Source organism: Ylistrum balloti, unplaced genomic scaffold (assembly GCF_031769215.1).
Source record: "Ylistrum balloti isolate Yb309-2 unplaced genomic scaffold, AGI_CSIRO_Ybal_v1 Utg370018, whole genome shotgun sequence".
In the NCBI taxonomy this organism is placed as follows: domain Eukaryota; kingdom Metazoa; phylum Mollusca; class Bivalvia; order Pectinida; family Pectinidae; genus Ylistrum; species Ylistrum balloti.
The window spans coordinates 445,634-471,847 of record NW_026782087.1 but is presented as its reverse complement, the minus strand read 5'-3'; the positions used below and the strand labels follow the sequence as shown (position 1 = coordinate 471,847).

The following is a 26,214-nucleotide window of genomic DNA, read 5'->3' as shown; positions in this document are numbered from 1 at the left end:
CTATCAATTCCGAGGAAGATTATGTCGTACCATCGCCGGAGACTCACGTGACTCTGCTCTGTCGTTTGAGTCTTGTGGGTTTTCGACGATGATGTCGCAAGGTCGAGACAATGTACTCCCGTCGAGAGCAGAAAATCGAAAAAAGTATTGTATTTTATTCCAAGTAAAACAATACAATTTCAATTAGTAATCACAGGCACGAACAATCACGAAACCAAGCCATGATCCACGAACTTATCAGTATTTGTATCACGATATCAAAATTAACATGGCATTATTTCAATAAAAGACAACGTTAGACATTAATCTCAACCATTAAACTTCACTCGTTTTCACAGCATTACAAACAGCTTCATTCCTTCGTTAGGAGAGCTATTCTAAAACGTATACTGTGGACATACTTTGTGAAAACGCGGAGATGGTATAAATTGATAAGAAAATGGTATGATATTACCGATTTTCTGATGTTATATGTCTTATTTATTGAATTATCTAAATAGGTACTTTCCGGGATCGATACAAACCTCATATTTCGTCCAGTCAAAGTTTCACATGTCGTAAATTTCATTTCATGCATATGACATATCGGGTATGTCGACTTATGGGAATTTTTCAGAACAGGGTGTCGATTAATTCAGACGGATAGCAAAGTTCAAGGTCATCAAAATGAGATAAAGTTAATAATCGTTCTATTGCCAAGTGTGGTGTGAAGGGTGGTGACTGGTTTATGTTCTTATTTATATGTTGGATCGGGTTCGTTTCCTTTTAATTGCTACCATTTAGAGTGTCTGTCATTATTTACAATTGAATGACAAACCAGGTGTTAATGCTGAAACACAATACAGCTACCATCTTAAGACACCATGTCCCTTTCTCCGTACGTACGTTCAAATTACGCTTCATCAAATTTTTTTATTTTCCTCGTCTGCCCATGGTTTCATCGATTTTGAATTCGGTTTAAAGTTTCATTAACGGTTTGGGTGTCTCTTTCCTATTCCATTTCTCATTAAGTGAGAGACAGACTGATGCATGGGTTACAAAGCAGCATTAATGGCGTCTTGGCATTTCGAATTTATTCTTGTGCATCACTCACATCCGATTACACAAAGGTCAAACAGCACGAAAGTGGTTCATAAAAGCTGTAATTGGTCTACTAGAAAAAATGGCTCGGTGGGTGTAATTTATTATTCATCACCTTGACATTGACTTCAGAACAATTCGTAATAATTCCAGATTGTTAAATCGCCATCAGATTTCGGTGCAGCAGATTTTTTTTTCAAATTCACTATTTCTACTGAGATTTTTTTTCTTTATGATATTCAGGAAAGAACAACCTGAAAATTATGGGCTCAAACATGATCACCCTTAATGCTAAGACAGCTCTGGATGTTCTCCAGACTCCAGAGACAACTCTTAATGTTCTCTAGATTCCAGAGACAACTCTTGATGTTCTCCAGACACAAGAGACAGCTCTAGATGTTCTCCAGACTCCAGAGACAGCTCTTGATGTTCTCTAGACTCCAGAGACAGCTCTTGATGTTCTCCAGACTCCAGAGACAACTCTGGATGTTCTCCAGACTCCAGAGACAACTCTTGATGTTCTCCAGACTCTGGATGTTCTCCAGACTCCAGAGACAGCTCTTGATGTTCTCCAGACTCCAGAGACAACTCTGGATGTTCTCCAGACTTCAGAGACAGCTCTGGATGTTCTCCAGACTCCAGAGACAGCTCTTGATGTTCTCCAGACTCCAGAACATAAACAAGATTTTCTCTTGAAGTTATCAGGTGAACTAGATGCTGGGCGTAAGTCATTCCTTTGACCGCAGACCTTAAAGGTGAGATAAGGTGATTCCTTTGACCGCAGACCTTAAAGGTGAGATAAGGTGATTCCTTTGACCGCAGACCTTAAAGGTGAGATAAGGTGATTCCTTTGACCGCAGACCTTAAAGGTGAGATAAGGTGATTCCTTTGACCGCAGACCTTAAAGGTGAGATAAGGTGATTCCTTTGACTGTGGACCCAAAGGTGAGATAAGGTGATTCCTTTGACTGTGGACCCAAAGGTGAGATAAGGTGATTCCTTTGACTGTGGACCCAAAGGCAAGATATGGTCATTCATTTGACTGTGGACGTTTTAGGTAATTCGGTATACATGCATGTGTTGAACTGTTTTGATCATGTAGTGTTGAAAGATATTTGACAGACATTTTGAATATCAGTTTCATTAAAAGAAAAACTTGCACTTAAAATACTTCAGGACTCCAAAGACTCTGTTTCTGAATAAATTCATAAATGAAATTCCATAGAAATGGACAATCCAGACAGATTAAAATCCTGTTTACAAGGAGTTCTTCAAAACCTAAGACGAGGTTACCACGGACAGGACAAGATCCCAGCAACCAATGCTGACATAATTGACAGTAGAAACTTTCCTGTACTCCACCCTCGGTACCTTCTGACCATTTTTAGAGTATGTAGTCGCTGATTTGTCCTCCATCCATTGTAATTTTGTCTTGAGCATAACACTAACACAAAAACTATAAGAGGCATCAACATGAAGCTTCATAGGTAGACAGATCTCAACACGGAAAAGTACAGTGCACTATCACTCTTGTCTGCATGATTTAGGAGTTATTGCCCTTTGTTATTTTTCTTACTTAATTTTTGTAAATGTATATTATATATTATATTATATTATATTGAATGTATATTAAAAAAAAACTTGTGACCATCAATATAGGTCACTGTTGTTTTATAAAATACAGAAAAACTTGATTCAAGGTACCTACTACAAACATATTAGGACCCTGATATTTTGCAATTTCGACTCTGTTTGAAGTAGAAAGTTTATAGACGACAGATGGTAACCAATACAAAAGCCTCACAGGTACTTGGTACTTGGTACGAATGACTGGACACCAATAAGTAGTCATACATTCAATTTATTCAATAACATTTCAATAAGATCTTGGTAGTAGGCAGCACTGTACATATAGATAATAAATACAACAAACTGTATAACACCTAGTAGTGATTCTAAGGAACAGCACGTATAATTAACAAACTAGACAGACATCTGATGTACGAACCAGTGACTCATATCTCAACAGACCGACACAGACAATCTCTAGCTGGATAGAAATCTAAAATACACAACTGAACTGAAAGCCAACATGTGGATGATGTCTGAATAAGCAGACATGAAGTGTATATCTGGACAGACAGCTGACAGACAGTAAATGTCTGACTGGACAGACATCGCATGTAAATCAAGGTTGACAGGATTATCAATCCATAGTCAAACTAACATTCAAACATTGACAGCCGGTGGCCAATCCATAGCTAAAGGCAAGTCTGAAATGAAACATTTTCTTCTCCGTCAAAAATAACACAAATATTCAAAATTAAACTACTCATCTTAACACAATTGAATTTTTTTCCATGTTAACTCTAAGTTTGTAAAATAAAGATGTAGTGTATTAATGCTTATAACCATCAGTATGTCATGATAGTAAGCTCTCATCAACCACAATCAGTGTATCTTCTCCAACTCCAGAACTCGCATCTCTTTTATTAACCTTTTACTTATATGCTTTATGCATTCCAAACCTTCCTATCTTCTTTAATTCCAAAACTCTCATCTCTTTTCTCACCCTTTCATTGTAAGCTTTCTGCATTTCAAACCTTCCTATCTTCTCCAACTCCAAAACTTGCATCTCTATTATCACCCTTTTACAGAAAGCTCTCCTTGTCCCAACCTTCCTATCTTCTCTCCACAAGTCACATCTGTGTTATCTAAAGAAAATGTGACCAAAGCTTGAGACATTGAAGGAAGAATCGATTGCCATCCTTTCACTGAGTTTATTTCAAGTTTTTAGCTTCTGGACATAATTAAACTGAAATCTAAAATTCAAAGACAAGTAATTACAAGCTTTTCAAGTTGTTGCTGTTATGGTGAATCCTGTTCAGATTTTCAGGTTTAAGTTGAGGTCGTACTTCAGATTCATATCTGTGTTACATTGTATTACAAGAATATTCAGCCATATCTCAAAATGATAAATGAAGTGATATGGAAAGCAGATCTAAATTTCTAACATACTATGAGGTATAAAGCATGAAAACAACAGAATTATCATTGACATGTATTCTACAGCACAAAATCTCCCTTAAATGACTTTTAGGGACGCTGCTGAAATTTCTTCTCATTGACAACATTTAGAAGCTAACAGAATTCCACTGTGAACAACTACACCTCTCTACCCTTAAATACTGACAGTTGGCTTGGACCGATGGAAGGATCGCCTTTAGGTGTTACTATATCTCTTATAGGGGTCCATATTTCTTCTGACAGAAAACAAATTTATCAGTATTCACTAATAGAGACTCAACTTAAATAAATACAAATTGTGTCATTATCAAGTTACTAAAAAACATCACACATATTAAGAGGGCAATATCATGAACATGAATGTTCAATAGTTTTTCCTGCGATATTTTGTACTTGAAGCTTTTTGAAACCTCCAAACACACAGTGAAACAAGAAGTTTTTGACAGACAGTACATTCACAACATCTTTTAACATACCAGAGCAAAAACAATTAGAAATAGTGCCATCCAGGTGACTGACCTATGTGACGTCAGTATCTTCAGATTTTTTGTATGATAAACTTTAGGCAAAGAGTGCCATCAGTTTTAATAACAATTGATTATATAATAAATCTCTTTTAAATTCAACAAAATATTCACAGAACATAAGTTTTCAAACCAATTCAAAATAGACTCCCAACTGGTAAAACCCAGCTTCTAACTACATCATACATGTACTGTGCATACATGTAAATTGTATGTCACTTCTGAAGTATGTACATCTTGTGTTCATTCACCTGATTATTTATGCTTGTATAGTTAATATTTATGCCTGTGTAGTTGATATTTATGCCTGTGTAGTTGATATTTATGCCTGTGTAGTTGATATTTATGCCTGTGTAGTTGTAGTATCCCCTGCAATAATAATTGCTGTCTACATTTAATGTGTGGTAAAGTACATTTTCCTGATCACATCTGCTGTTCAAGCATGACATTTCTGACAGGTTTCCCCCTTGTATTTTGAACTTCTACTTTGGTAGTTTTCACTTTTGACCCGAATCTTCCGTCTCGTTAATCATTCCAGCACTTTATGAAAGATATATAACTACACTGGAGTGTTTGGCATGCTTTCAGGGAGATGGTTCTATCAGACAGCCCAGACTAATCTTAATCCTTGGAAGTTCTTTTCCAAAAATAGACATGTGAGCAATTCCTAGTCCTGTACTTCCTTAAAAACTTTCTGTATTGAAAACAGGCCATATGTAAGTGCAACAGGGGGAGACATCTGACCTTTCTTTGAACAGTAAGCAAAGGGTGATAACTCTGTCCCACCATGGTATAAAAGACCATTTGATTGTACGCAACTCTTTGCGTCCACAGATAGACCAAATTTGTCTATCACAGGTGACTACTGACAAGGTCTGGAACAACAGTGAACAAGGGCTACAACTCTATTTATAGTAAAGCTCCGAGACTGAACTCATGCCTTCAACATCTCACCATTTCAAGATGCACTCGCATACAAAATATTTTTTAGTGATCAGAGTATATAGGCATGCCCAAGATGAAATGATCTCGAGAAAATGATTAGCTGATGCACAGACAAAGTGTACGCCCCATTGGCAATACAAGTGTCTCACAAGTGTTGTGTACACAATGTACTTCATGGGAAGTGTATGTTATTAAAATATGATTTCATATTTTTATTAAATATAATTATGCACGACAGTATATGCATGATCAATGATTTTAAATACAACCAATATTATTTTCTTAACAAAAAATGAATTTGTTCCTAAGTATAAAATAAAAGCAAGGCTAAATGATACAGCTTAAGCTATGGTACAATACATTTACTAGACCAAGTGAAATTTCTTTTCATGGAATTTCAATAAAACTTTTTGCAGATCGTAATTGTATGTTTAATAGACCGTCTTTTACTTTCCCAGAAAAGAACAAAACAAGTCTACATAATTCTCCCAATATTTAATACATTGGCTAGTATTACATATAAGACCTTACATTCTAACATCCTATTTTCCATGTGTAAGGGCCAACCAATCTCTCCTCATTTTAACAAAACAGACAGATATTTTATCTATTTTATATACCAGAAATAAGATAAATATTGATAAACTGTGATATATAAATCTCTGGAAATGTTTTGGGAGGGGGAGGGGGGAATAAATAAAAAAAAAAATTTGATTCCTTAAAAACATTTTAAGATAATTTGATATTTGACAAACACCACACCTTGGCATAGTAAGCTCACAGGCACTTAATGTCGGGTCAGCAACACATGTATGGCTTCTGCAGGCTTTCATTTTAGAAATCACTACATGATCTCACCAAGTAACCCCGTTTTTGTTACTGTTAGCAATCTGAAAGATGTGATAATTGATAAAATACCTCGAATGTACAGACAGCTTAGTATCACAATCACAGATCAAACAGTGTGGTGGCCATTGAGTTGACCACAGTCCTGTCACTCTAAATCACAAACACACACCATATTGATCACTTTAGAAATCAAATTTCAAGCATTTGATTATCAGTTTTGTTTTAAGTAGTCAAATTCAATGTTACATATGGTCATCTTGAGAACAAAACAGCAAAAGCATTGAAGAATGAACCACTGTATTTCAGCACATACTACCTTCCTCAGACATTCAGTAACATGCCCCACTCTTTCATACACGTGATCTAGAAGTCACCAGGACCTTAATACTGATATCCTCCTGAAGCATTATCTACTGTAATAGACACGGTAGTAAAGAGTTTTTGAACGCCACAATGAGTAGGAGTTATCAAACTTGAGTAGGTACACTCCCTGTCCTGGGTAGGCATGGCTACCACAGTATACTTCTTCATGGCTGTCCCGTCGATATACAGGAATTATTTCATCAGTGGGCGGTCGGTCATCTCGTTTTGGTCCCTTCTCTATGTCACCTTTCTCTTCAACTGAAAAATCAAAAACGTTTTAAAAACTATGCAGATTATAGTTTCTATAAATAAAGCGGAAGAGATGAAATGACTTCTGTGCTAGACTGCCATATTTGTTAGTTTTTAGGGTTTTTAGTGTAAGGATTCAGTTGAATTTAACATTGGTTACAAGATCTCCAAATCTATCAAGACTGATATCTATTTCAGATCCCTTAGGAAGTATAAAGGAACTTTATCACTCCAGCTGTTTGTAAGACAACATTATAACTAGCATTAGCAAGAGCCAGCTAACTTCTTGGTATTATAGTTAGTCTCCTCACCTGGTTCATCCTCGAGTTCCTCCTCATCACTGGACTCACTTATATGAACACTAACAGTGTTATTCGGAGCAACTGACCACTCAAAATACACGCCAAAGCCAATGTCATAATAGTCAGTAGCAAACTCCCAAAATAAACAAGTCCCATCTATATGTGTTGGCACTCGCACCTAAACGTAGACAATGATATAATGTATTAATATGCTATACACTGTATTAATAAATTTCTAGAGATTATTTATAATACATACTGTTAAGATTATTTCAGAATCTTTAGATCATTTCAGAATTTATCTATTATATACCATCAGAAGAACATTCCAGAATTAATCTATTACACGCCATCTTAAGATCATTCCAGAATTTATCTTTTACACACCATCTTAAGATCATTCCAGAATTTATCTTTTACACACCATTCTAAGACCATCACAGAATTTATCTATTACACACCATCTTAAGATCATTCTAGAAATTATCTATTACATACCATCTTAAGATCATTCTAGAATTTATCTATTACATGCCATTCTAAGACCATCACAGAATTTATCTATTACACACCATCTTAAGAGCATTCCAGAATTTATCTTTTACACACCATCCTAAGACCATCACAGAATTTATCTATTACACACCATTTTAAGATCATTCTAGAATTTATCTATAACATGCCATCTTAAGATCATCACAGAATTTATGTATTACACACCATCTTAAAACCATTTTAGAAATTATCTATTACATACCATCTTAAGACCATCACAGAATTTATCTATTACACACCATCTTAAGATCATCACAGAATTTATGTATTACACACCATCTTAAAACCATTTTAGAAATTATCTATTACATACCATCTTAAGACCATTACAGAATTTATCTATTACACACCATCTTAAGATCATCACAGAATTTATGTATTACACACAATCTTAAAACCATTTTAGAATTTATCTATGACACTATATTAAAATAATTCCAGAATTAATATATTACACACCATATTAAGATCATTCCAGAATTAATATATTACACACCATATTAAGATCATTCCAGAATTTATCTACCATACATCACCTAAGATTAATTATTGTATGCTATGTTAAGATCATTCCAGAATGACCTTTTGGTCACCGTCGTTCCATCATTACATAGGTTATCTATTATACAACATCTAAATCTAGGACTATTCTCGCTGAAACAGTACTTTCACCACATTCTAAAACATCAGTCCTCCTTCCATTACTTTCTGTCACAGAAAAGACAATAAACCATGCTGATCATAATCTCAGCTTGGAAAATTCAGCTAATTAAAAGCCAGACTCCAGAGTAAATGCATTCAGAACATGCTTACAAAATGAAATTGAAAATCATGATATAAGCACATTAAAGAGAAGTACACAAATAAGGTGGGGCCAGCATGCAAACACGTACAAACTTTCCGTTTTTTTTTCCACAGAAACTTTAGCTAAAGGTTAAGCGTAAGAACTGGTAGATAGAAGCAAAACTAATTATATGAGAGTGCACAACAAAAATATATAGAAAGGTTTTTATGGAGGTGTAAGTGTTGCTTGAGCTAAATACAATGTACAGAAATTTTACAGTTACAGGATATTTTATTTGAAATTTGTTTTTTTCCGAAATCTAAGAATTGCTGCAGTAATACTACTGAAATCCAAAATCATCTCTGGCTTTTTTTTTTAAATTTCAGATTTCTCAAACTTTAAGACCCCACTTTAGTAGATAATTGTTAACAGAAGTATTTCAGGATGTCACATAAAAATCAAGCATTCAACTAGGCAATAATAACCTATATACTATACACCGACATTTAAAACACATTATCCCTACAAGTTATCATGTCCAATTTCAAAACCAAGCCTGAATGTTCATTTTACATAGATTCCTCTCCCAAAAAAAGAACTCTGTTGGAAAATAACTGCATAGAAGTCAGTTAAGTGCATAAAAGTCAGTGATCTAAACAATCAGTAGTACTTAAACGGCCATGTGTTTCTGATACCGCCAAAACTTTAACAAAAATTTAATGATAAATAAATTCTACTTATTAGTTATTGCACTTAAACTGGTCCAAATGTTAGAACAACACCCTAAGCTTACTGGTGACACTAAAATATCAACAGTTTCCCCTATTGTCCCCCGAGTACAGTAAAATAACAATACTTACTGTGACTGTTTCTCCTGAGCCTATTTTTATAACAGCATCTTTTTCTTTACATAAAAGTTCCTTGAAATCTTTCATGTCTTTGCGTGTCCACATGGACGCCGCTGCAATTGGGGGTAACTCATCTAGAAACACAACATAAAGAAAGAACAAGTGCTAACTAAATATAAAAATAAGAGAGTCACAAGACTTGGCATGCAGTTCCGGCATCTAACAAAGTCTTGTTGTAGCTCAACACCATACTCAGAAAAACATTTTAAGCTTTGTCAATTTTGCAATTATCTTTAGAAAAAAAAATCTAATTTGTAGTTGAAGAGTTCATTGTAATCCTCTTCAAACAGTATCTGCTTTGATTAATGTTTCCAATGTTTTCGTAAGTGTTAAGGGAACAAGACTCTGAAGCTACCAGCCAGGGACAGACTACCTACCGTGGCAGTAGCCAACGAGGCAATGTATATGACATTTTCTTTGCAACCCTTAACTGAATCTTTGAAGCCTTGGCCACCTTTACGTGTCCAGACGGATGGTGGCATCAGGTTAGGCATGGGAGCTGGGATTTGGTCTGAAATGTGGCAAGTTACACTACACTATGAACCTAAACATCTAGACTGATTATGTTTCAGAGCAAAACAGAATTGGTCCAGATTTGACTGAGGTACAACATTGAAACAGTTTTTTAGGCGTAAGTAATAAACCTTCAAGTCTTTCACTGTATACAGAAAACAAAGTTATACCAAAGTGGCACATACAGAGATGAAAGTGGCTGGCATTGGAAAAGGTGGAAATCCACCGATCGGCAAAAAATTTTCATCTTTGTTGTAATTCAAATATAGCTTTCAATCGTTCGACTGATGTAAGAGTTATCTCCCTTCGTATTATTGATTTGACAATACTGGAAACTCGGTGCTCGTAATTGCTCGATGTTTAATTTTACAGTTTATAAGGGCATATAAATCAAAGGATTTAAGAACGGAGTTGATGAAGATTGCTTAAAAATAAAATGCATCATCAAGACATACCTAACCCCGCCACCCCTGAAATTTTCTCACCGGATTTGCATCGATCTAAAAAATGACCAAATTTGTCACGAAAAAGGCGGAAATCCGCCGATCGGCAGAAATTTTTCATCTCTGCACATAAGACATCCATCATGTATAAATCTACACTGAACCAAACAGACTGCTTCTTGGTGTCTGAAACTTGAAATACATTTGTACATGGACCAGTGTTTTAAATCAACCTACAATATAAATGGCAACAGATATTTGTGAACAAAAACATAAGTCTTCCCTTTTCCCTGACCAAGCATTGAATATTTCAGCACTCTACCGATCCATGACCTGAAAATGAAGGTGATGTATATAGTACCCTGCATATTGCAGGTGATGTATATATGTTTTGAGTTTTGTCAATATATCTTTATAACCGTTCGAAATCTATTCTCCACAAAAGATTGTATTCAAACAAAATCATTTTCTAAATAAGAAATTATAGAAAATAAGAGGTCCGAGGGCCTTAATGGTCACTCAAGTAACAATGTTTCTTGTAGCAAGTCATAGAAATGACTTTGTTAATAAAGGTAATCTAACTTTAACTTCATTATACCTGTGATGCAAATGTAAACTGCGTATATGTTGACTGCTGTCCCATGCTAAGACTTCTAACCAAGTTTGAGTTAAAAGAAATTACACATGATTTGAATTTTTTTATATAAAAAAACTTCTATCCAGGAACATTTTGACCCATTTTTAGCTCCAACCATCAGCTCCTGGGGGTCAGTCAAGTTCAAATGTGCATCTCATCAAATTGTCAGCTTATATTAATAAATAAAATCTAACCACGTTTTAACTATTTCTGATAAAACAAATTCTGCTCATAAATGTAATTTTACTATATAAAATGTAGTAAATTTTAACCCCTCCCAAGGGGAAATGTGAGAACTTGGGATCATGAAATTTACAATTTTTATACAGCACTGTAAGACACTTTCATCCATAAAGAGTATCTGGTTCTAACATACCTTGGATCTGAGAAGATATTTGAAATTTCAGTCAATTTAACCGAATTTGGCCCCGCCCAATAGCCCCTTGTGGTCAGCCGAAGTAAAAAAGTGCATCTCATTAACCACCATTTAAAACTAATAATTATAACCAGGTTTGAACTATTTCCAATAGAAAATAAAGAAACAATGTTCAAAAATATGGTACTCCTATAAAAAAACTATTGAAAATTTACCCCCCTTACTCGGGGGAAATGCGAGATCCTGGGGCCAGGAAATTAACAATTTTGGTAAAGTATCTAAAGGCCTTTTCATCCATGAAGAGTCCTTCATTCTACCATGCCTGGGATTTGATAAGAAGGTTTTTGAATGTTAAATCAATTTGACCATTTTTGGCCCCTGGGGGTTGGGAACCATATAATTTACAGTTTTGGTGTGCCTTTAGCCATGGCAGACTTTTGGGAAATTTCATTGAAATTGGTTCAACATGTTATTTTTGTTACAGGTGTTGTAAATGTTCATGAACTGGTCTTCATTGAATGTACTCAATGACGGCACAAGATATTTTTATTAAGCACCTATTAGCAAATATCATTTGAAAAAGATCCCAAAGTATTATTAGATAGCAGTCAGTTACAGGTGGATAATGGAAAATATGCTTGTGCTGCATTACTGTCAACATCCAAGATGGCTGCCTGTGGGCCACCTTGATTTCAAATCAGTCCAAAAAAGGTACAATGCACAACTAGGGACCAAGGGAAACCAATATTTATGAAATATCAGAAGGATCCATCCAGGACTTCCTTAGATATAGCAGTAACAGCAGTGTCAGCCATCTTGATTTCGGATCAGTCCAAAAAGGTATAATGCACAACTTGGAACCAAAGGGAACCTGCATATGAAATTTGAGAAAGATCCATCCAGTACTTTCCAAGAAATAGCAGTAACAAACTTTTACATTCAAAATCCAAGATGGCCACCTGTCTGCCATCTTGAATTTGAATCAGTCCAAAAAAGGTATAATGCACAACTTGGAACCAAAGGGAACCTGCATAAGAAATTTGAGAAAGATCCATCCAGTACTTTCCAAGAAATAGCAGTAACAAACTTTTACATTCAAAATCCAAGATGGCCACCTGTCTGCCATCTTGAATTTGAATCAGTCCAAAAAAGGTATAATGCACAACTAGGGACCAAGGGGAACCTGCATATGAAATTTGAGAAAGATACATCCAGTACTTTCCAAGAAATAGCGGTAACAAACTTTTACATCCAAAATCCAAGATGGCCACCTGTCGGCCATCTTGATATTTCAAACATATAAAAAAGGTACAATGCACAACTAACCAAGGGGAAACTGCATATGGAATTTGAGGAAGATCCATCCAGTACTTTCTCAGAAATAGCGGTAACAAACTTTTACTTCCAAAATCCAAGATGGCCACCTGTCGGCCATCTTGAATTCGATTCAGTCCAAAAAAGGTACAATGCACAACTAGGGACCAAGGGGAACCTGCATATGAAATTTGAAAAAGATCCATCCAGTACTTTTCCAGAAAAAGCGGTAACAAGAATTGTTTACGGACGGACGGATGCCTAGACCGATGGACGGACGGACCACGGACCACGGACGCAGGGCGATTTGAATAACCCACCATCTAATAGATGGTGGGCTAAAAAAAGGAGAGAAAAATGCGCTTATTTGACCTTTGACCTTCACACATCAAGGATGCAACGATCAAATGACATAGCACTGAACTTGGTCAGTGAATGATCAAAGTGCACAGCAAGTTTCATTAAGATATCTTTAACAGTTTAAAATTTATCACCAGAACAAACATTGTTACTGGTTGGATCTTGTAGTCACTGTGCTTCGTCAGTGATAACTGATAAAAATACACTACAACTTTCAATAAGATATTTTAAATGGTTTGATAGTTATTGCCAGGACAAAGAAGCATTGGAAAATTTGCACTTATTTGACTGTTAACTGGAAGGTCAAAGTCAGAGTGACCAGCTACGTAAAGTGTGCTGCAGGACTATATTCAGTAGCCTACCTGGATTGTCTTCTTCATTGCTGGGGACAGATGTAGGAGGAGGGACTGACATAGGTCCGTTTTCTGTTACTGCTGTTGTTGTAGGAGTAGTACTGCTATCACCATTTTGTAGAAGAGGTGTGGCAGTCTGGGTGACCTCTGTATGACTGACCTTTGGGGGTGGGGGTCTGGGGGGCTGACCAGTGCCAGTCTGGGCCATGTCCTGCAGTTGCTGATATTGTTGTTGCTGATGGAGTAACTGTTGTTGGTACACCTGCTGCATATACTGCTGGAAGTGCTGCTCCTGCAGCTGACGAATTAGCTCCTCTTGCTGCCAAACAAGAATCAAAATACTGAAAGTTCTCACACAAAAGATTGAGAAAAAGTTATTCCTTGTTACAGATGTCAGTTGGTAAAGTGGGGTTTATATTTATCATATAACAAGAATCAAAACAACTGATGTGACAGTCGTATATCAGTGATATTTCAAACATTCTTCTACTTACTGAGTAAAGATATTTTGTTTGTATAACAGACTGAAAAGTAAAAAGTAAACATAAACTAGTATTTAAAATTATTTGTGTATAGTTGGGAGATACTGTCATCATTTTAAGTAATTTCAAACTGACACTTTACACAAAATTACTTCTCAAGCAGACTTGAGTACTGATGAGGAGTAGTGATCTCTCCACAACATACAAACAAATGTCATATGATATGCATTTAAGATAATGAATGTTTTTTTTCCAATGGAAAAAGAAAAAAAACCATGAGCACTTGAAATAAAGGCAAAACAAAGTATGTCATCACATATAGTATTATTCTGAATCATCGCAAATGTGTACTCTGCTCGTAAGGAAATTGAAACAAAATCTTTAAAAGATGACAAGGCCACCTAAGGGCCATTACATCAAACTGGATATATCTCTATTGGCCGTTGTGTTTACTACTTTTTTTAGAATATGACTTTTTTCTTTACTAACTATAAATGTATTGCGTTTGTTATTTTTAGTTTCCCCAATTCCTGATTCTGACAGATAACTAACTTACACCTATCTGTTTTTCCATTAAGTTAGGATGAGCATAAATATGTGCAAAGGATAGACATTGTTAGTATGACATTAGATACTCACTGAGATGCGATTTATTGATGTAATTATTCTCACTTTATTATAACTGATCCACAGGCAATTCACATTTCATTTTCATCAAATATTACTAGAAGAAAAATGACATTTTATTTTCCTCAAAAACAGGATTCAATATCATTTCACTGCATGTGTTGATATTTACTGAGACAAATTGAATCCTTGACAGTTCTAGGAGTTCAGAACAAGAACCAATGTTAACTCTGACTATATATAGGGACAAATTACAATTAGTTCCTATATATGCCTTATATATGCCTGCTTTACATATGTCTGATATATGTCTGCTTTACATGTCTTATATATGCCTGCCTAACATGTGTCTTATATATGCCTGCTTAACATGTCTGCCTTATATATGTCTGCTTTACATGTCTTATATATGCCTGTCTAACATGTGTCTTATATATGTCTGCTTTACATGTCTTATATATGCCTGTCTAACATGTGTCTTATATATGCCTGCTTTACATGTCTGATATATGTCTGCCTTATATATGTCTGCTTTACAGGTCTTATATATGCCTGCTTTACATTATGTCTGATATACGTCTGCCTTATATATGTCTGCTTTACATGTCTTATATATGCCTGCCTAACAAGTGTCTTATACATGTCTGCTTTACATATGTTTCATATATGCCAAGTGGATTTTTCAGGAAAATAACAACAATTGAGGGATGGACTGCAGCTGGATGAAAGATTGTTTGTAAAGCATTTGGCTGAAATGAGTATTGACAAAAAAACTGAGAAAACCTTGTAAAGCAAAAACAACACTGGCACATCATAATGAGAATAAGCTGTCTCACAGAGCAGAAATATTCAATTATAAGTTTAGGAAATTCACACTATGAAACAGGCAACTTACCAAGAGACAGCTACAAAGTAGAGGTAGCTGATCACTCAACAGTTGAATATTCCTGTCACCAGAAAAACACTAACAGACAGCTACAACCAGGGTTTACATCGATACCTCCACCATTAAAACCACCACTTCAGGTTAAGCACCGTTATTATCAAAACAAAAAAAAACCACTTGACAGAAGGTTCAGCTAGATCTGTAAAGGACAGATGAAGGTCAGAGTAAGGTGTAAACACAACATCTTAGGATAGCTAGCTGGGGAGGTAGCTGATCCATTGGTTACAAAGCCGCTTCCTGCTACAAGCCAGTATACAGGGCCAGATGTAAATCAATAACTAGCACAGACACAACACACAGATCTATACAAAGCTTTCCCGTTGCTCACCAAGCAACAATGAAATGAGACTGTTCAATAGTCTCTAATTAATTGTATGTAGCAATATAAATATTGCTGTGGTATGAAATTTCCTGTTATCATGGTAACCTATACTGAACTGTAGATAATGTCACATTTATATATAGTAACAATGACCATGACTTTGGAACACCAGATTCCCCGAGGTTTTCTCATTGGTGACCTTGTTAATGTTGACAGAAATCCATACAGAAATAAAGTAATAACAGCAGTAACATTGAAATGTGGAAGATTCCTGGAAAATTCACAGTAATGGTGACCTAGATCTTTCAACTTTGCCACTTGATAATTGTATAAACTGTGATCAAACTCTGGTATAAAATGATTAGGAACAGACCAGATATGGGTAACACTATGTCCCAACAGATCCATATTAATGGATGGACAATTAGCTTCAGTAGAGTACTGCAACAACGCCAAAATTCTAGTCAGTCTTTTTTAATCAAACTCTCTACCAAGAGGCACAACTATGAGAACAGGAAGCAGACGACATGATTTAATACACAGCATTCAGCTACCTGATGAAGCCTTAAACTAGAAGCAGGTCAGATGTAGGTGATACAGGTCACTGTGTATGAGTTTTCAACCTGAATAAAGAGATTTAACTAGATTTTGGACACCATGACAGGTAGTCTAATACACATAAACAGACATACCTATACAAAGTTAGCTCAAAGTAATATAGATAAACAAAGACAGAGAGCAAGTCTTCCATGGTACTTCCAACCAGAGTTTGTCACTAAATAGGAAATTTCCATAATGGTTTCATATTCACTTGTCCTGAAATGGTGACAACTGTTAAATTCCATGAGAAAGTGTTTTATCACATCTTCAACTGACTTCAAGGTACCCAAGAGCTAAACATACAAATATTTCTTTTGACATTTAAAGGATGGTGATGGCAGGCTAATGAAGCATTCGACATAGTAACTAAACACAAAGTGTGTAGACAATTAGATTAGGTGTTTAGTCACCCTGTAACAGTTATTTCATGGTTAGAGTAAAATTATCCTTCCTATATCAAATGCTATCAAGGAGACACCAGGGATAAGACACACCCTTCACTGCTCTATCAAGGAGACACTGGGGATAAGACACACCCTTTATTGCTCTATCAAGAAGACACCATGGATAAGACATATCCTTCACTGCTCTATGAAGGAGACACCGGGGATAAGACACACTCTTCACTACCCTATCAAGGAGACACTGGGGATAAGACACACCTTCACTGCTCTATCAAGGAGACACTAGAGATAAGACATATCCTTCACTGCTCTATCAAGAAAATGCCATGGATAAGACACACACTTCACTTATCAATCAAGGAGACACCAGGGATAAGACACACCTTCACTGCTTCATTAAGGAAACACCAGGGATAAGACACACCCTTCACTTCCCTATCAAGGAGACACCAGAGATAAGACACACCCTTCACTTCCCTATCAATAATGTTCAAGGGATAAGACACACCCATCACTACCCTATCAAGGAGACATCAGAGATAAGACACACCCTTCACTTCCCTATCAATCATGCTCCAGGGATAAGACACACCCTTCACTTCCCTATCAAGAACACACCAGTGATAAGACAAACCCTTCACTGCTCTATCAAGGAGACACCAGTGATAAGACACACCCTTCACTTCCCTATCAAGAAGACACCAGTGATAAAACACACCCTTCATTTCACTATCAAGGAGACACTGGGGATAAGACATATCCTTCACTGCTCTATCAAGAAGACACCATGGATAAGACACACCCTTCACTTATCAATCAAGGAGACGCCAGAGATATGAAACACCCTTCGTTTCACTATCAATAATGTTCAAGGGATAAGACACATCCATCACTTCCCTATCAATCATGCTCCAGGGATAAGACACACCCTTCACTTCCCTATTAAGAACGCACCAGTGATAAGACACACCCTTCACTGCTCTATCAAGGAGACACCAGTGATAAGACACACCCTTCACTTCCCTATCAATCATGCTCCAGGGATAAGACACACCCTTCACTTCCCTATTAAGAACACACCAGTGATAAGACACACCCTTCACTGCTCTATCAAGGATACACCAGTGATAAGACACACCCTTCACTTCCCTATCAAAAAGACACCAGTGATAAGACACACCCTTCATTTCCCTATCAAGGAGACAACAGGGATAAGACACACCCTTCACTGCTCTATCAAGGAGACACCAGGGCTAAGACACACCTTCACTACCCAATGAAGGGGACTCCAGGGATAAGACACACCTTCTCTACCCTATGAAGGGGACTCCAGGGATAAGACACTTCATACAGCATACTCACATGTGTGTTTACCACAAAGTAACTGGCTGGGTGTGAAAAACCAATTAAAGGTAGTCATTGCATTATACAACGTTTTTCCATCACTAGTCCATAATATTTATATGAATAGTTATGTGTCTGTTATTTGGTCTTAAAACACACCATATATTACATATATGAAAGCAGGTTTAATTTCTATTTTTTGAAATTGTCAGAGTACCATCCAAATTTAAAAACAAGGTACAAATATTCCGAGCCACATCTCTTTTTCTGAAGGATAAAAGGTGGTTGTAAATGTGGTTTTACATCTTGACTGATTCATCAATCAGGGAAACAGCAGCATGATGTTCCCAAAAATATGTGCTGAGCTAGTCAACATTTTTGATGGACATATAACATATTGATTTATTTGCAAGCATTCTTCTCCCAATACATTAGTGTCCACCTTCTTGGAAATTTATCATACTTTTTTTGTTCACACATAACTATTATTACTGATGACTTTGGCAAGTAATATATTGCTATTTGTTGATGACTATGATATGTTAATGTTGATGTTATGAAGCAATAACCGGAAAACAGAAAATTTTGTTTTTGTTATTGATTTTTGAACAAAATAACTGTCCCTGGTTGCTGCTTAAAACCTTATTCTTTTATCGGTAGTCAGAAAGTGACAAAAGTTTGCTATAGTTAAAAATAATTTAAGTAAATTGGTTCTTTAGTCTATGATTTACTTTTGAAAAGACAAATGACGCAAAACAACTTGTTATGAAAGGAAACCTCCACAGTAATGGAGGTGTGACTTGAAAGCTGATTGATATATGGTTGTTTACATGGATTAATAATTAAACACTTTGATACAACATGACAACCATTGCTTTAATGAATGGCTTTTACCTTGACAAAGAAAGGAAATGTCAGGCAAGACCCAGTGCACATGACATGATGTTAACCTTTCACAAGTAGGCCACCAAAAAATGCAACTGGGAATCATGACATATTCTGAGGCAAGATTTTTCTTCAAAATAATAACAATGGTGAGTCCTTTATCCTGATTGTGGCCCAGACATACCAATAACACAAGAAACAGTGGCCAGAAATGGCAACTTTATGGACACAGCTGGCTAGACAGTAATGTCTTGTTTCAGAAATAATTATCACAGTACGATTGGCCCAATTTTTTTTTTAAACCAGATTGAAAATGTAACCAAGCAACCTTTATTTTGCTAGCAGGCACATAAAAGTGTGGAGAGCTCTTGCTTGTAGCGAAATATGGTATTATCCTTCAAAGCCAGGTGAGCTTAAATCTTTTTTATTGGGTTGAGTGACAATAATGTAGCTATCATGGATGAAAAGCAAATCAAAAGATAAATTCCGGACATCCAAACTACCTTCATGCAAACTGAGCAAAATTTTATGTCATAACATTGTTGTCCAACTTTCATTTATGATACACTTCCAACCCAGATAGGGTGTTTAAAGTTGTAGATGAAATGCAAGGCAGGTATGTTTGTCATTTTTCATAATCTCAGCTAAAACCAACCTGATGCAAACTCCTAATCCCCTCCCAAAATCCAAGCAAGAAACAGCAGAAGCAAGTTGTAAATGAACAGGTATATGACAACAGTACGTACCTGTTGTTTGTTGGTGGGATATTGTTGTTGGGCATATTGACTAAACTGTACAGCTGTCTGCTGGTTCAAAGCTGTTCGGATCTGCATTCTGTCAAAACAAATGAAAAATTCAACATTAATCAGTTGATGAAATTCCAGTTGTAGTGGCTGAATCTTTGCAAAATATGGTATCTGAATGTACAACACACAAACGTCATTGTTTCATTTTTGTACCAACAAGAAACATCATTTCACAGATACAGTTAAAAACCCCACTTTCTCGAATCTACATGATTTGAATACCCTCTATTGTCAAACTGATTGCTTGGTCCCGGCTGTGTCCTCATACATTTTCTATCATTCAACTTCGGAATCCTTGAACCCTTATTTCTGCATTCCTCATCTCATTTTTATCCTTGCTCCTTATTTGTTGATAGTATTTTGCACCCTCTCTTTGAACAAATGACAGGATCAAAGAATTAACTTGTGTCACACATGACTACGTCTTACTGCAGCACACTCTTGAGTGTTCATACAGGATTAACAGTGGTATGATTACAAACCTAAACCCACCCAGCTAATAAAATGATTGTTTTATCATGACAATTCATATTTTTGTATTTATTATTATATTTATTTGTATTTTATATTACTAAAACATAGAAAAGATAAACTACTGTTCAAGGATGTACAATTCTGCAAATTTTCCACTAGCCCATGGGCTAGTGAGTCACTTTTCCTCACTAGCCCTGATCAAAACTATACCTACTAGCCCCACTTTTGCAATTTTCCAATCATTGCTAAATGCAATGTTTTTTCTATGATTTCCTCATGAAATTGATCACATCTGTGTTGTTCAATAAAGCATTAAACATATATAAATGATACTGTTTGTTTGGTTTCTGTGCAATAAGTTAATAATCAACATGAAAGTTATAAACTGTTATACAAGTTTACCATGGGAACACTGGAATTTTATTGAACTGGTACTTACTACATACAAGTTAAATATTCTGATAGTTAAATACCAAGACCCAATCATGTCAATATTTTTTTTAACAAACTGAATTATCCTAACTTAGCCTAATTATTAACTGTTGAGTTAAATCATAAATCTAACAGCAAAATATGTAAAATTTTAATACAACCACTTCCATAAACTATCTTCTGATTTTATTAAGTTGAAATTTAGCTAGTCACTCTGGACTACTATTTCTATATATGTGTGCTTTATTCTCATTTCGAGTGGGAAACACTGATAAGGCGACAAAGTATACATTGGATCTGAACTAATGGCATTAATATCTATGACATTAACATTCCTATATTTCCCATAGGAAATTGTGACTGAATAAAAGTTTTTACCTCTAACTTTGCAATGTTGCAAGTATAAAGTCGACAAAAAGTACTGAGAAATATATATTTCAGAAGATTATGTTGTAAACATCTGTCAATTAAACATATCTTCACATAAATAAAATATTTTGTGTGATGAACACCTATCAAAGCGGTACCACAATAAGCACAAAAAATCTTGTTTCAATTTCAACAGCATCAGGATTTGTTTAATTTATAATTTAGAACCATCAACAATCAGGGTGACAGATTCACTTACTGTTCCTTTATATTACAATTCTTATCTAACTTATCCCTGCAATTTTCAAGCTTGTTTATGTGTCATTAAACTTGCATTTACATCTGCAGGGTTCTCACACCCCATTTTGGGACTGGGGCCCCGGGCCCTTAGAAATGGGGAAAATAATGGTGTTTTCCTTAAAATTGGGAAAACTTGGGGTCTAAATTTGGAAAAAAAGATACTCATTTTTGCATTGGATATTCGGCCCCAAATCTGGCAGATCAAGAGCCCTGATCTGTGTACTCCTACACTTGAATTCTTAAATCCAACCATGACATAACGAAGCATTTGATACACCTCGATGAAGGTATAAGGTATTGTTTACATTTGAGAAACTTAGTGAACCCATGGAAACTACCTGTGGTTGTAAAGTTTTAAGACCCTGACCAATTATTATGTCTATAGTTATCAGAAATGTGTACCAAACCTGGTTGGCTTTCAATGCAGATATAGAACAGAAGAATTTCACTAGCCCATGAGCTAGTTAGAGTAATGGAATAGCTAGTCCTGACCTGAAAATCACTAGCCCTGGGCATCGAGCTAGTGTAATTTTACACCTCTGCTGTTCAAAATGAGGTTTGTTTTAAAAATAAAATGAAATTTCAAAATGGCACATATTTAGAGGGAGGATATGGATGAACTTGCCAACACCATTCTCCAAATATGTTTACCTAATCTTTTAACAGATGAGGTTAATTATCAACACAATGTATTTTAAGAATATTGAATAGAATCTTTATCACACACATTGTCACTTGAAGTTGTTTAAAAAAGACGATGAGAAAGAACCATCATTATGAGCAACAACCTTTCTGCAATAACATTTTGCAGAAAATGAACATTGGATGAAAATTCAGTTTTCTCATCGGTAAAATTCAAAACACTGAAATTACAAGTTTGTCAAAACTTTAATACAGTCATTAAGTGGGCTGTCTCATCATAACATCTCATGGTTACTTCATGTCTGAAGAACTAGATAACAATGTGTACTTACTCCTGGTCCAACTGTTTCTGTCTTTCCATCTCCAGCTGACGTCTTGCTTCCTCTTCGAGTCTCTGTTGCTCTCTTTCAGCTTCTTCTAATCTTTTTCTTTCTTCTTCTTCTTTCCTTTAAAACAAGAAAATTGTTTTGAATAAACTCAGTTCAGTATTAATTTGAAATACAAATACACTTTGGAATTATTTAATAAAACCACATGTTGGAGAATTTAGGTATGCCTTTAAGCAAGTACTATCAGTCTCCATAAAAATATTAAAACATCGCAATATTAATGAGATTACTGACAATGGTAGTATATCATCAAATAATCAATATCAACAGTGTTATAATCGTCATCACATATTCATTTACCAGGTAATTAAATTCATATTTTCAATATTAAATAAAAGAAATATAAAAAAGGTGCAAGGGGACTGTATCTCTCATTTGTTAATAGCGTTTGCAAAATAAACAAAATGTGAAAACGCCTAATTTATGTTCTAAAACTGTACAGTTTCTAAATGTACTACTTAACCAAGTACCAGGCAATTTTGTCATTTTGACAGAGATTCAAATAAAACAAAGGGTATTGCTGACTTACTGTTTTCGGATTTTTTCCAAATGTTCAACCTTGTGAGCATCTATATAAGGCCTGAACAAGCCACTGAGGCTGTCCAGCAGTTTGACAAATTCTTCCATGGCAGTTTCTTGTGACATATCTCCAAGTACCTGCCACGCCTGTCTGTAGACAAAAAGTTATACATGTGTTAGGTCTGACATTGTTCTATGATGTAACACTTGTCTGTAGTAAAAAAAGTTATATACATGTGTTAGGTCTGACATTTTTCTCAATTTGTAATTTTTGCAATTTTGTTTTTATAGTAAGTCACCTCAACACCTGACCTTTTCAATCAAACAACAATCCCAAGCAAGCATGTCCGATAAGTAAGCAGTGTGCGAAGTCTAATCAACCTGCTTGAACTTCTGTTATTGTCAGGGAAATGGTAATGTGGATGGATAGAATGACAAAATACAGACTGGTACAAACCAGCTTCTGCAGTAAAAAAGGTCTGTTTCTAAAACAATCCGATCTGCTGTACATAAATGCTGGTCACAGACCAATACAATCATTATGTATACATGGCTCTTGATCTGCCAGATTTGTGGCCGAACCGGCCCCATTCCCACTGCAAAATAGTATTTTTTTTTCCCCAATTTAGACCCGAAGTTTTCCCAATTATAAGGAAAACACCATGTGTGAGAGCCCTGGTATATCAGCGACTGTATGACCAGGAATAGTGCATTATCTTACCTTCTATCACTGCCCACTACGTCAAGGAATCCCACCTCAGGGGAGATGTCATTTCGGCACTTCCCATGTGATGCCTGTTTTGTGTAAGCCACCAACTTCAGCTTGTCTTTGTAGGTAAGGTGAATGGCTTTCCCATCCTTTTCTGTAAAAATATAAACAATTTAAATCATTCCCTCCCTTAATAAAGGTAAAGCAAAAAACTAACACAATCAGTTGATGCAAAAAATACCACTCCTTTTTCTGAAGTCCACATCTGTGAAGTTCAAATGACAAGTTGTCAAATGTATCATCAAAGAAGACTGTTTATAAAGTTAATTCTAAATTTACTCTGCTCATTTTCACCAACCGCAACAGCATCAAGGTAGGTTGTTCATTTTATTCCATGCCTATCAACTGGTTTTGCCCTAAGCAAGCTTCTTAGGATCCTGAAGCCCACATAGGGCAAAACCAGTTGATAGATATGGAATAAAATGAAAAATCTACTCTGATGCTATTGGGGCTAATCATCCAAAGAATGTGTGAAATTGAAATTTTGCTAAACGTCAATGTGACATGGCTTTGCTCTCTTATTTTTTTCATAACTCATAAGCTTACTTTCAGTCAAAGACTATGATTTGGTATACAGGGTTTTCCATAATTTTGTTAGTAGTAGGCTGTGTAGTGAAAGTAGGAGGGTAGCCTGCTGTGTATGTGTAGTTGTGTACGGAACATTATTACGGAACTGGATTGGTGTAGGCGGCCAAATGATCAAAGTAGCCGGTCAAATTGGCCGGTGACCGGCTCTTATGGAAAACCCAGGGTATAGGTAAATATGTGCAACAGTTGATTTTCTAAATACGAAATACTATAAGTTAGCAAATTAAGCGCTACGCTCTTTAAAGTCCTACAAATCTAAGTTATCATCCCGGCTAGCCTCAAGATAGTGCATGTGTCATCTTGCGGTCAAAAGACATCGAAGCCATGGTCATATAAAGCATGGTATTTTTAAAGGGCTTCTAAACATGCACACCACCATACTTCTGTGTCTGATTTGGCATGGATTTCCGAAGCGCTTTCTCTCGTGTAACAGGAAGATATATATGCAACAACATGTAAACATTAATTTCTGACAAGTCGGAATACAACTCAGTTTTTGATTCACCGGTTAATTTCCAATATACCTTTGTAGAATTTCAAAGCTAGTCTGTACACTTCTGGAAGTTTGAATCCCCACTTTACTGCAAATTCGTCTGTCATGTCAGAAGTGACAGGCTTCTCGTTATCACTGACAGTCAGCGAACCGACATCGTTAGCTAGCGCTTCATCAGCAGCCGTCGCCATTTTTGTTGTCCACGTAGAGCGAGGCTGAGCCTCATTCCTGATTAGGGAGCATACGTTGTTTAACTTTGACAATGAGACCTCCCTCCATGCGGACGACGCAATTCTCCGATTCTACAGCTACCCCGGTTAATCGACCTCATTCAACATGCTGAAATTTTGCGCCGATATTAGATCGAAATATGCCTGGTTGCTGCCATATTGATTTAGTAGATTAAAATAATTCATCAAATGTATGTATAGGACAAAGGTTTTTGGACCACAAGATTTTTTAAAAATGTGAAAATTTCTTTTATATTGTAAGTAAAATTATCTCCGCGCTAATTTAACATTGAAACTAGTTCTTGTACCAGAACCTAAACATATATCAGTTCACAAGTCACGTGCACACTTTTTCCAAATTAAAATTGACGTAATGATCATTAGTAATATGCTTATTAATTGGAAGAAGAAAAGAGGGACATAAAACACACACACATTGTATGACTATTTAAGTACTAAAAAGGATAAGTACAAAACAGCAATTTTCAGAGAAAACATTTCTTTATGGTATCTAAATTAAAAATTAAAAAAAAAAATAAATATAAAAAACGTACACATACCGTGGACTATATCCGTACACAGACTGACATCTTCCGTGTTCAGTGCTTTGTTTGACAAAGTATAGATATAATAAGTACAAACGCCATGATGATCAAGAACAGAAGACTACTGTATGTACAAATACTAAAGGGTCTTTGATTACGGATGAAAATTAAAGACTGGTTGATCAAATAAAACCTAACGATTAAGTTTATTATTGTGATTCTCCAAAAAACTATTTTCACTCTCTCATTATAGTTTTTATATACCCTATTATTTTTGTAGCTAATGATGAATTGATGAAATCCATCAAGTCGGTGTTATTGAATAAGTACGCTTCCATAGTAACTGTACGTATTGTGTTGTCTATGATTCTCTAAAAAGTTTACAAGAATCAATGCCATTGTCATAATTTACATCTCGTGTGGACTTACGTACTTTACCATCCAAAAATCAAGCAAACATTTGATTG

General features: G+C 35.8%; 2 protein-coding genes across 2 annotated transcripts; both read right to left on the bottom strand.

The window, feature by feature from the left end:
• Positions 1-1,413: 1,413 nt before the first annotated feature.
• LOC132548557 (acrosomal protein SP-10-like) lies at positions 1,414-1,812 on the bottom strand. The gene has a single exon (XM_060212419.1). The coding sequence runs from the start codon at positions 1,810-1,812 to the stop codon at positions 1,414-1,416; it is 399 nt and encodes a 132-aa protein (XP_060068402.1).
• A 1,108-nt stretch (positions 1,813-2,920) lies between these two features.
• LOC132548553 (Golgi resident protein GCP60-like) lies at positions 2,921-25,163 on the bottom strand. The gene is made up of 9 exons (XM_060212416.1): positions 25,004-25,163; positions 23,844-23,985; positions 23,133-23,273; positions 22,547-22,660; positions 19,938-20,025; positions 13,591-13,900; positions 9,963-10,096; positions 7,348-7,516; positions 2,921-7,045 (listed from the first exon to the last, which is right to left on the bottom strand). The coding sequence occupies exons 1-9, from the start codon at positions 25,161-25,163 to the stop codon at positions 6,831-6,833; spliced, it is 1,473 nt and encodes a 490-aa protein (XP_060068399.1). The 3' UTR covers positions 2,921-6,830.
• Between the last annotated feature and the right edge of the window lie 1,051 nt (positions 25,164-26,214).

Bases quoted from the DNA above. Each gene is read 5' to 3' on its own strand.
- LOC132548557 (XM_060212419.1), bottom strand. From the start codon at position 1,812: ATGACTTACGCCCAGCATCTAGTTCACCTGATAACTTCAAGAGAAAAT.
- LOC132548553 (XM_060212416.1), bottom strand. From the start codon at position 25,163: ATGGCGACGGCTGCTGATGAAGCGCTAGCTAACGATGTCGGTTCGCTG. The intron at 13,901-19,937 runs GTACGTACTGTT...CTTGTTTGGCAG, and splicing joins ATCCCACCAACAAACAACAG to CAAGAGGAGCTAATTCGTCA. The intron at 10,097-13,590 runs GTAGGCTACTGA...GCCACATTTCAG, and splicing joins CAATGAAGAAGACAATCCAG to ACCAAATCCCAGCTCCCATG.